This window comes from Giraffa tippelskirchi, chromosome 2, assembly GCF_054371585.1.
Source record: "Giraffa tippelskirchi isolate mGirTip1 chromosome 2, T2T-mGirTip1v1.2.pri, whole genome shotgun sequence".
NCBI lineage: Eukaryota > Metazoa > Chordata > Mammalia > Artiodactyla > Giraffidae > Giraffa > Giraffa tippelskirchi.
Window position 1 is genome coordinate 91,376,186 of NC_137276.1, and position 11,731 is coordinate 91,387,916.

General features: G+C 44.7%; 1 protein-coding gene across 4 annotated transcripts; it reads left to right on the forward strand.

Annotated features, from left to right (window-relative positions):
* Positions 1 to 953: 953 nt before the first annotated feature.
* Positions 954 to 11,353, forward strand: PAQR9 (progestin and adipoQ receptor family member 9). 4 transcript variants are annotated; one of them, XM_081569514.1, is made up of 4 exons: positions 954 to 1,124; positions 2,393 to 3,678; positions 3,998 to 4,060; positions 8,509 to 11,353. In XM_081569514.1, exons 1-3 carry the CDS (start codon positions 975 to 977, stop codon positions 4,017 to 4,019), a joined length of 1,458 nt encoding a protein of 485 aa, XP_081425640.1. In that variant the 5' UTR covers positions 954 to 974; the 3' UTR covers positions 4,020 to 4,060; positions 8,509 to 11,353. The 4 variants fall into 4 exon arrangements, with proteins under 4 accessions (XP_081425640.1, XP_081425641.1, XP_081425643.1 ...); XM_081569517.1 differs by lacking the exon at positions 954 to 1,124 and adding an exon at positions 1,920 to 2,044; XM_081569516.1 differs by lacking the exons at positions 954 to 1,124; positions 3,998 to 4,060 and adding an exon at positions 1,920 to 2,044.
* The last annotated feature ends 378 nt before the right edge of the window (positions 11,354 to 11,731 follow it).

Here is an 11,731-nt window from a genome sequence, read left to right on the forward strand (position 1 = left end):
TCTCCTCTATTATGTAAGTGAGCGGATTATGCAACCAAGAGATCAGTAAATATGGGAATTATTATTATAAGATCAACATTTTTTACAGCTCAGGTTGTTTGTGGTATAACAAAGAGAAGAGAAAAAAACTCTTTGTTTTCCAGTCTGCCCTGGATTCAGTTTTATCATTCCTAGGTTAGATTTATAAATGCCTGAATCTTCATCTCTTTTACAAATTAGCCTGGATCCTTAGTCCAAATGTGAAATGAAATTAGATTTTGCTTTAAAACAAGGTTAACAGACAGTAGCAAAACAAAAATACTAAAACAAGATACAGTTAAGTAACTACAGAAAAATGTCATTTATCTAAAACCCTTCAATAAGGAATTTGTGATAGTTCAGAAAGGCACAAGACCCAAGTGCACCTTTGGCCTAATTGTGTAAGAGTTTGCTAAAGCAGTTACTAATAGAAAACTTTTTTTTTTTTGAAAGAGAAGGCTGAAACTTGTTTCTGATACCTCTAAGTAATTTTAGACGTTTACAACACTGAATGATTTCCTAGTTATAAATAATTCTTATCCATAACTTAAGTGCTCTGAGCCACCACTAAGTAAACCTTCCTTGACCTACTTAAAGGATTTGTTATAGTGATGAAAGCGGCCTTTCATTTATGAAATGAAAATAGTTTCCTTTGAGCAAACCAGGTTGTTGGATGTTCTGCTTTAAGTACATAAGGTCCAGAAGCAGTTTGCAGGGTTCATAACCCCCTTCTGCCAACTAGGCCCATTATTTACCGTTGTGGTGCTTCCACTTCCTTATCAGCAAAATGAGAAAAATAATAATACCTAAATGATTTTTAAAACTGTAAAGCAGTTAGAACAATGCCTGGCTCCTTGAATGTTAGCCTCTATTGTCACGACACTCTACAGCAGGTCAGTGATGTAAGTCAGACTCAGTCACACCTCCAGGGCATCACTAAGAGAAACTTCCGCGAAATGATAAAACATTTTACAGGAGGCAGGGTTTTTAGCCCCTCTTTTCACAAGGCTCAAGGGCATATTTTCACAGCGCAGTGCATCACAGCCGTTTTCCATTCTTCAGTCTTCCTTTCTTCTGGCCTTCTGCCACTCAACCTAGCCTGCCAGGTACTTCTGCTAAATTATGCATAAAGCTTTTTCCAAGCCACCCCTCCCAATCTCCACGAATTGGTCTCCGTTCTCTTTTCAATTCGGGATAGAACGCACCTCCTCCCTGAGGTCTTCCGTCATCAACATCCCCCACTTATAATCAGCCCTTGACTCGGGCACAGCTCTGCTTGGGAATCTCTTCTTAATAAATTTCTGAGATCATTACAGGCTTTCCGAATCCCCTGATCTTCATCTGAAATTTTTCATTAAAATGCTGAGTTTGAGCAGCCCGCCCTGAGTTGTAGGACTCTGGGCTCCAAACAAGATTCTTAGTTGAAGACACGGGAGCACGGGTGGGCTGCGACCCCCGAGGGCTCGTGATCATGACCACAGGCCAGTTTAGAGGGTCGTTCGTTTGAATCGGGCAAGGACGAAAGGAGGTTGGTGACGCACCTGAATAAGTCCGCTAGACGAAAGGAGATAAACTAACGCTTGACATGGTGCTGAGAGTGAGAACCGCGCGCGCGCACGCACGCACACACACACACACACACACGCAAAGAGAGGAGCAGTCCCAGGTATCTGACAACGACACGGCCTGATCCAGACGCGGCCTCAAAGCCCCAGATTGCCGGAGCGCCCCCGCCCGCTCCCGAGATTACGGTCGGCGCATCCCTGCGCCCTGCCCCGGCTCGGACTCGCCCGCCGCTCTCCTCTCACCCTCTTCCCCACCTTCTGCGGCCGCAGCTCCCCGCCCCCCGCGAACGCGGCTCCCCAGTGTCCTCTCGAACGCCCGCGTGGCTGTCGGGTTTCGAATCCCGAAGCCGACCCTCGCCCTCGGCGCGGGCCGCCGAGTCGCTGGCGCAGCCTTTGGCCCCCGCATCAATCATTAACGGGCCAGATCGGGCTTCGGCTACCCGAGGAGCGGGGGAGGGATGGTACGGAACTCGAGACCGGGGACAACTCTATCCCCCGAGGCGGCTGCGAAACACTAGCCGGGGAGGCCCCCGCCCTCCCCTCCCTCCCTCCAGCGCCTCCGCTCCCCCCATCCCCGCCTCCCGAGCCGGGGGCGGCGGCGGCTGCGCCCGCACCGCGCGATGCCCAGTCACCGCAGCAGCGCCGCCGCCGCCGCAGTCAGTCGCGCCGCCGCCGCTGCCGCAGCGCGGGCGGCCGCGAGCCGGTAGCGGGGAGCCTGGCGAAGGGGCCGCCGTGCCCCGCGCGCTCCTGCCGGTTGGTACGAGGCTTGGAGATAGATGATTATTTGTATTTATTTCTTTATTTTTTAGGAACGGTTGTTCAGAGGCTCTGGTATTCTCCTGAACCTGCAGCGACGCCCCCGGCGCGCGCACAAAGGCTCCGACGGCGGCCGGCGGGGACTGGCGAGCGCGCCGGAGTCGGCGCCAGAGGTCGCCGGTGCGCGTCCTAGCCAAGCCCCGGGCACCATGCCGCGGCGCCTGCAACCCCGGAGCGCGGGCACAAAGAGCCCGCCTGGCACGACCGCGGCGGCTTCGGAGGCCGCCTCGCGTCCCCACGCCTTGGCCTCCGGGGACTCTCTGGCATCCGCCAAGCCGCTGCTGCGCTGGGACGAGGTGCCCGACGACTTCGTGGAGTGCTTCATCCTGTCGGGCTACCGGCGGCTGCCGTGCACGGCGCAGGAGTGCCTGGCCTCGGTGCTGAAGCCCACCAATGAGACGCTCAACTTCTGGACGCACTTCATCCCGCTACTGCTGTTCCTGAGCAAGTTCTGCCGCCTCTTCTTCCTGAGCGGCCGCGACGTGCCCTTCCACCATCCGTGGCTGCTGCCGCTGTGGTGCTACGCGTCGGGCGTGCTGCTGACCTTCGCCATGAGCTGCACGGCGCACGTGTTCAGCTGCCTGTCGCTGCGCCTGCGCGCCGCCTTCTTCTACCTGGACTACGCGTCCATCAGCTACTACGGCTTCGGCAGCACCGTGGCCTACTACTACTACCTGTTGCCGGGCCTGAGCTTGTTGGACGCCCGAGTGATGACCCCGTACGTGCAGCAGCGCCTGGGCTGGCACGTGGACTGCACGGGCCTCATCGCCGCCTACCGCGCGCTCGTGCTGCCCGTGGCCTTCGTGCTGGCGGTGGCCTGCACCGTGGCCTGCTGCAAGAGCCGCACCGACTGGTGCTCTTACCCGTTCGCGCTGCGTACCTTCGTCTTCGTCATGCCGCTGAGCATGGCCTGCCCCATCATGCTGGAGAGCTGGCTCTTTGACTTGCGCGGGGAGAACCCCACGCTCTTCGTGCACTTCTACCGCCGCTACTTCTGGCTGGTGGTGGCTGCCTTCTTCAACGTGAGCAAGATCCCCGAGCGCATCCAGCCGGGCCTCTTCGACATCATCGGCCACAGCCACCAGCTCTTCCACATTTTCACTTTCCTCAGCATCTACGATCAGGTGTACTACGTGGAGGAGGGCCTGCGCCAGTTCCTCAAGGAGCCACCGGACGCTCCTACCTTCTTGGGCACCGTGGGCTACATGCTGCTGCTGGTCGTCTGCCTGGGGCTGGTCATCAAGAAGTTCCTCAGCAACACCGAATTCTGCAGTAAAAAGTGAGCCTCCTCCTTGGGGGAGGCTGCCGGCTCGCCCACCAGTTTGTTTGGAGTTTCTATTGTTGGTTTGTTTTGAAGTTTTGTTGTGTTTCCTTCTTTGCTTGAGGAGGGTGCTGCGGAACCACAGGGGAAAAGTCCAGCAAGGCAGGAGGGTCTTAGGGCACCTGGGGCTTTGGAGAGGGAGGTGGCGCAAATGGGAGGGATAGGGCAGCTGGTTCTTGTCCTTGGAGAAAATTCAGATAGTGTCTGTGACATCAGGGATTCTTCTAAGGCAGCGAATAAAACCCCCACTAAAACCCCAAACGGTTCGATTTTCCAGTCGTCTTCTCCGCCAGAGGTAATAGCAAGTGACCCTTGTGAGGTCAGGCATGGAGGAAAGAGGGTAAGTAGATGAAATCCCTGGGTACTTCCATTTGGTTCTGAGGAATGCTTGAATTTGTCGAGGAATAGACCTTTGTAGAAAATCAGCACGGAGACACAAACCCAGGGCTTAACCTGCTAGAAAATGCATGGACTGTGAACACATGTTAATTATTTCAAAATGTTTTCTCAGATGTTATTTAAATAGTAATATATACAATGGTTTTTCATAATTTATCAAAGCCTGTGATCTGCACTGAATTTTCTTTGTCATGTAGTTTTGAATTTCGCAGCAGTTCTGCATTGCATACACTTGAACTGGACATCAGGGCAATTGCTTGAGAGTTCTCAGCTACTTTTTTTACACAGTATTTTTTTGGAGGCCTGTGTGTGTCGTGATACAACTGTGAATTATTCTACTGTAGGGACTCTAGTTAAACTATTGAGAAGGAGCTAAATGGTTTGTATAGATCCCAGATTCCTGTTTACTTTAATGTAGTCCATAAAACCCATCTGATTTTTTTTTTGGTTTGTTTTTAATCTTTTTCTCTCCTTCTCTACTGATTTAAATTGCCACTGGAATAAATGTGCCTTTTGAAGCAATGCCCAAATGCCTGGTCCTCAAAAATATCAATGGTTTCTTACATGGGAAGAGCAGTAGGAGTAAGCTTTTCTTACTTGATTGCAAATCAAGGTTTAACATTCCACTCAGGAGGGAAGGAAGATGGTGCTGGTTGTTTTTGGTAGGACCAAAAATGGCTTACCGGGACATGCAGAACATTTGCCTTCTCTACAAGGAGAAGAAACCAACCCACTACTATAGCAATGGTTCCTAATGCAGTCACTGGAGAATGTGACTGTGCCCATCTATTCTTGCTTAAAATTAAAGTCATAGTATTCAGGATTAAATGTGGCAGTTGTGTTATGAAAAGTCAGGAGTATGTTACTTGAGTTGTAGTTTAAGCTAAATAAGATGACCTTTGCCTAGTTAAGCACTGAAGTCTCATTTGGGTCCAGACTATGGAAATGAATGGCAGTCACCCTAAGTCATTGAAAAATTTGAGAAACACATTCCTGAGATCCTGTCTGACAACCACATTGGCCAGTGTTACTTAACATAGTTCTCATAAATGCTATCCTGGTCCTGAGATGGCAACTCTAGATTAACACAAACCACTGAGGTGATTTAAATGCTTATCACACTTACTGACAATTCCTTTTGGTGAAGAGCCAAGTAAGTCATTGAATGGGGAAGTCTTGACTTCACGGTATAATTTAGATCAAGCACAGAAGGTAGATGAACATTTACCTCAGCACTGGTAGGCTGGCGCTCCTGCCAAGACTGCTGTTTTTGTTTATGCTTCTAATCGCTACTGTATTTGTAAACAGAGAGGTTTGGCACAACTCCCTGAGGAACCAATATCCTTGTGTGTTAACTGCACACAGAGGTAAACTTTACGTATGTCTGTATTTGACTTAGGACCTCTTAATGGGATCATGAATACACTTTGCAAATCTGCTGATAGGTGTCAGTGTCTCATCGTTGGCCAAGTGCAAGGAGATTCCTGTTAGGTTACATTACAGAGACTGAGAGTTGTGCCTGCCATGGATGTTAATACTCAGCTGTAACTTCATTCGGAACGTGTGTTCAAGGACAGTTGTGGAAATCGGGCTATTTCTGCAGGCAAACTCATTTGCATGTCATTGTTGTCTCTTCTAGAACCCCAAAGAATGTTGGTTTGGAAGCTAGATGAACAGGTTGAGAAGTATTTTGGGTCTTGATGGTAAAATAGTGACCTCCTTTTTCAGAAGAAACTTTCTAGAGACAGACTTCTAAAAAAGGTTGATGAATTTGAGAAATTAAGCCCGTATCTGTTGTTTTAAATTTTTGTTGGCGATCTTCCAGGTTCTCGAACAAAATTCTCTTCTTGCCCTGTGTCTTTGTCCTTAAGCAGAGGCCACTTAAGGATAAAATTATACCCATATCATTTTCAAGTGATTATGATGCATGAGCTCAGTAAGATGACACACTTTTCCCCTGGAAGGTTTCTGCAGGGTGAAGTCTCACTTTTGCTCCCTTTGTCTCTTCCTTCCTGCACTTTCCCTTTCCTACTCCATCTTGGTTTTTTATGTACCACAGACAGCATTGACAAAGGACATTCTGGTGGAAAACAGTGGTTTGGCTTTACTTTATGTTCCAATAGGTACCCTATATACTACATAAGACCAAGGGATGATTTGTGAAACTATATATGTTATTTGCTAAATGATATCAGATTTCAGTCAAGGTAAAAGATGGTTTTTGAGAATCAGCAAATATTTACTCAGTCTCCACATTTGCATGGAACTCTCCAGGTGTATTACATATTTCAGGGATAATATGGAAATCACAGTATAATTGCTTGTAAAATATTTTTCACATAAAATGTTTTTTCACACTCTCCATGTTGCTGCATCCTTTAAAATTCAGTCTTCGTTTATAGTGTTCAGCTGTTTGAAATGTAGCACAAATGAGAAGTCAAAATGCACTCCCTTATCTCTGTGCAACCTATTTCAGCAGTAGAATTTTGAACCCTATTATGTAATGCATTTTATTTTTACTTGATAGTCATGATCTAGGTGACATCTCAAGGAGCAGTCATGCCTGGGAAATGAGGGTGTTTGACTTGCATGCCTGTCACCCTGTGGGTTGGTCTCTGGAGCTGACTCAGGCTGACTTAATTGGCCCGGGTGGAGGGGGTCCCCTTCTTTCCTGTCACTTTTGTATCTGCACCTTCAGGTGAAGAGGGTGACCTTCCCAGAGAGAGGAAGTGAGTTCTTCAGTCATGTCATGAGTGGCTTGTAAAAATAAACGTGATCTTTCCCCCTGGCCGTATACTTTCTATAAATAGCCCAGGAAGAAAGTGTGGGGCTTCACAGCTGGCCAGAGTGGCCTTCCCATGTTTCCATTCATAAATCCTGCCTGTAAGTGATTGCAGTCAAAACCCATTTCACCTAATTCATCTTACTGCTTCAGGGGGATCATTCTGAAGAATGCCAAATCTGGGGATGGAGATGATTTTTGTAGCTTTTTCTGATTTGGTGCTGAATCTGAGAGCTAACAGCAATAACAAGCAGGGATTTTAATCTTCAGATCTCTTCACAACTTGATTTAATATGCACAAAACTCTAGTAGGAGAAAGATACAGTAGGGGTTATCTCCATTTCAGGGTTATACCATTGGTCCCCCAAGGTGACATAATTAGAATGTGGGGATGGTTGTGTGCTCAATTATGTTTACTAATTCACATGGCTATGATGCCTGGCCAAGCACATTGACACTAACTGGATATATATTTTTTTCCTCCTTTAATTGATTACCTTATAATTACAAAACAGCAAGGTTAGAGATGGCTGTCCTTGAATTTGGCCTTCCCAGGTGGCACTAGTGGTAAAGAACCTGCCTGCCAATACAGGAGACATAGGAGATGCAAGTTCAATCCCTGGGTCAGGAAGATCCCCTGAAGGGAGGGCAGGGCAACCCACACCAGTATTCTTGCCTGGAGAATCCCACAGACAGAGGGGTCTGGCTGAGTACAGTCCATAAGGGCGCAGAGTCGCACATGATTGAAGCGACTTCGCACGCACACATCCTTGAATTTAGATTAATGTTGTAAACAAAATGTTGTTATTAACCACTTAACTACTTTTTATCCTCTTGAGTTTTCTTCACCTGTTGAACTCTGCCGTTGCTAACTTCACTCTGTAAGGGTCCTGTGAGCCGCTTTTCATTTTTTTGTTCATGTAATGCCTTTAGTGATCATTGAGCACCTTCTGCATGTAAGATGCTGGGCCAGGAACAATCCATATCTTTACAGCCGTTACCCTCTGCTGATGGAACAGAGGTAGGAACACTGGGAAAAAACCCTCTGACCAGGGGCCCAACTCTGACCTGGGCCATAAGCACAATGTCCTAAGCCACTGGGTTTGGTTCTTTTCTCCTATTAGTCTAAGAACAATGCATAGAATCTTATTTCATTAACATCTTAATTTACCCACAATTGATTTCTTTCTTTTTTCTTTCTTTAGTTTTCTTCCTTCCTTCCCTCCTTTTCTTTCTTTCTGATTCTAGGTCTGTGTGAATATTATAGGTAAAAATAACTAGAAAGTTTAATGTATAATCCAGGTGAAGGGAGAGCAGGCATATGCACAAAGAATTGAAAATTTTGTCATCACTACTAATTAATAAAGGTAATTAATAAATAACAATCACTTTTGGAAGGTTCATAGTGTTCATATCACTATGAAGTAAGATTCATCCAAAGTGCCTAGACTGTGATATTATTAAGTGTGCATTTCATAGATAGTGTAATTAATTTTTTTTAATGTAAACTTAAATGCTTATACCTCCAAAGATTAGCTAAGATTAACTAATGTTCTTTAGCTTTTCCCCTCCTTTAGGTGTGTTGTAACCTATGTACCTTGTTTCAGAAAAAAATTAACTTGGAGAAAGTTATCTAGAAAAAAATATCAGATGTGAAAAACCTAGGAAGAAGGCATGGAAAAGGAAGAATGAGGAAGATTCGATTCACACAGTCAGAATGGGACAAGTTTAATTACGGACAATTTTGCTGAGTTTTACATTTTGTCCCTAGAAAAGCATGTGCATTCCCGGGGCATTCGTGCTCATATAGGCAGATGAAGAATTCTGTTTGTCAGTCTGACCACATCCTGTAAGTTTTGACCTGAGCACAAGCACCTAGGTATATTTTGAGTAGCACATGTACCCGTGGCTTCATGTCTTTAATTTGTCTCCATAAAATTAGGACATAAGGCAGAAAGGCATGAGGGGATAGCACCAGCCAATTGTTAATCACCTTTTGAATCATTTTCTTGAAGGATTGCCAATACTCTCTGACATATATCTCCTGACAGCGAATGAGTCTAGACACACTGACAAAGGCAACAATCATTGGTGGAAGCTGAGTACTGCTTGTACTATGTTGTGATAGTCTGCATGTCTTCCTACTGAAGAGTTTATTCCTTCAATATTATGAATAACTGTTTCTTACTTGTGAAAATAGATGTCCACTCTTCTTAATCATTTTTCCAAAAGCCAGTGCAAAGTTTTGTCGTCATTAGAAAAAGGACGAATGGATTGCATTTCTGGTTTGCAGATTTCTAACCAGTTTGTGGACTTTTTGTTTCCAAACAGCTTCTTCAGAGTCTGTCAGTGAGTTGCAGAATTAGAGTGTTTATTTATAGGTCAGAGGCCAAGAATGCTCATTTGGCTGTTAATTGTGGCAGGATGTGACTTTTTAAAGCTCTGAACACATACCTAGATGCAGCAGAAATGCTCACATATTGACTGTTTAACTCAGTGAAACACACTTTTGGGTTTGAGCTTTTGAAAATGTTTCCAATGTACTGTGCTTCTAAATGCAGAAGCTTCTAAAGCTTCTAAATGCACGACCTTTAATACTTTTTGTTCTTAAACAATCTCTGAAAGCTGTTCCAAACATGGCATTTTTTGAATGTGTAACATTATTCTCGAATGTGTAAAAGTAGCTGGCCACCTTTCTCATGCCTTATACTCCACCTAAAATATGCAATAAGCACTCAAGCAGGAGTCGGGGGTGGCAGGTGTCTTCGGATGGTTTCTAAACCATCCTGAAGAAACAGCCCTCCTTCTCACAGCTCACCACAACCTTGAGAAAGGACCCCGTGTAAATAACCCTTGTTTCCAGATGAAGAACAGGGACACATTGATTTTATTTCCTCTTTTAGGTCAATCTCTAGTTAGATAGCATGATCTATTTGTAGTATGCTGGATGCAAAAATGAAAATTAATAGGCAAAATTTTTAGAGGAGTATTCTAATTTTATATTTAAATGTTTATAATAGCAATTTGTTTGTAAAAACTGGCCTTAGCACACAGATGAGAACCAGCGCTTTTTGGAAAGCCTCATCTTTGTCCTGGGAATTTAATCACCTGGAGCTCTTACCCAAACGATAAAGACCTAGGAGGTCTTGAAACATGTAAATAGTGTATAGTTTAAAGATGGATAAAATCATTTTCTAAAAAAGAAGAAAACAGGTCAACTATGTTATAGGTGTGTCACTAGGCTGCATTTAAAAGTCTTTTCAAAATTCTATTATAGTTAGAAATGTCATTAAATACACTCTTCCAACAAGGCTGAGCACAGATGATCTACTTTTCTACCAGGTTTGTTTCCTTTTATGGAGGCTATTAGCAAAACTAAGCAACTGAGTACCAAGGCAATACAGAAATGAGGCCCAGTTCACGTTGATGAGGGTTCACTCATCAAACATAGTAGGCTCATGGATAATATAGCCAGGAAAATGTGCAGCCCTGGACACTCCGCTCCTGGTTTCTCTGGAGCAGAAAGAAGAATAAAGCCTCATGCCATGCAGGAAAAGGCTCTATTTCAGGGATAGGGGAGGATACCATGCCCACTCTTCTCTCTAAATAAAGCACGTGCTAGCTCTGAGCTCTGTCCATTTCAGCCTTCTCCCAGACTGTGTCCACCACCCTCAAAGCCTTCACTTGCCACAAACTCAGCCTTGAAGACAAAAGGTTTCTAAAAGGATTCCATGTGTATTTAGGCCTTCTCAAACCATCTGCCTTAGGAGGTTCATCCATTTCTAAAGTAAGGATTTAAGTACACTGACTGCACTCAGATTTACAAGGATGCACAACCAGCAGGTCCTCACTTGAAGTTATTAATTGAAGGGCCGTACACATTTTCCCCCACTCAGGTCAGAGGCAGAGAGAGGATTTACCAGTGACCAAACAGAGACCTCCTTGTGTCAGTATTTTTTAAGTTCATTTAATGATGTTAATGGAGGAAGAGGAGAGTAAAGGAAAATGCAGGCATGAAAAAAGACACTGAATAATGTTTTTCCACTGCTTGCTAAATTAATTCTTAAGCGACCTTAACTGCAGTCACCACCTACATCCTAAACAGCTGTGTTTAGCTAGCTAGCGAGGCTTTCTCAGGGTGTGTGAACAGGCACTACAGTATGGTTTCAAATCGTTGGTGAAATCTCCCAGAAAAGCATTATTTAATCATAATCCCATATGACCTGATACATTAAGCAAAAATAGTTCATAGAAATAGCTATCACTTGGTCAGTTCTGTGCATGTAGCTGAACAAAAATCATGAGTCATGTCTGTTGTATAATTCGCCATGATTTCGATTTCTTAAGACATTTGTTCCCTATGATCTTGACTATGAATATCTGTATAAATAACTATGCATTTTTTTTTGCTGAAAAATGTATGAATTAAGAATAAATTATTTGCAAGCATCATGTTTAGGACTGCATTTGTACATTCTCTGTATGTTCAGAAGACAACCTTCAGCAAACATTCCTAAATTCATAGCATGTATGACACTAATATAGAGAAGGAAATGGTAACCCACTCCAGTATTCTTGCCTGGAAAGTTCCATGGATGCAGGAGCCTGGTGGGCTATAGTCCATGGGGTCACAAAGAGTCAGCCACAACTTAGCAACTAAGCAATGACGATGACACTAATAAACATAAGAAAAGACATTATCCTTTTTATAGAAATGAACAGGTAGAATGGGGAAATGGAAGTTTGTCCTGAAGAAGCACTCTTAGTATATTACTTTTTTTTAAATTATAAGATTTGTTTATTTATTTATTTTGGCTGCACCAGGTCTTA

Coding starts and splice junctions, on each gene's coding strand:
- PAQR9 (XM_081569514.1), top strand. CDS start 975: ATGATAAAACATTTTACAGGAGGCAGGGTTTTTAGCCCCTCTTTTCAC. Junction 1,125..2,392: donor CACTCAACCTAGCCTGCCAG/GTACTTCTGCTA, acceptor TTTATTTTTTAG/GAACGGTTGTTCAGAGGCTC. Junction 3,679..3,997: donor ACCGAATTCTGCAGTAAAAA/GTGAGCCTCCTC, acceptor TCGATTTTCCAG/TCGTCTTCTCCGCCAGAGGT.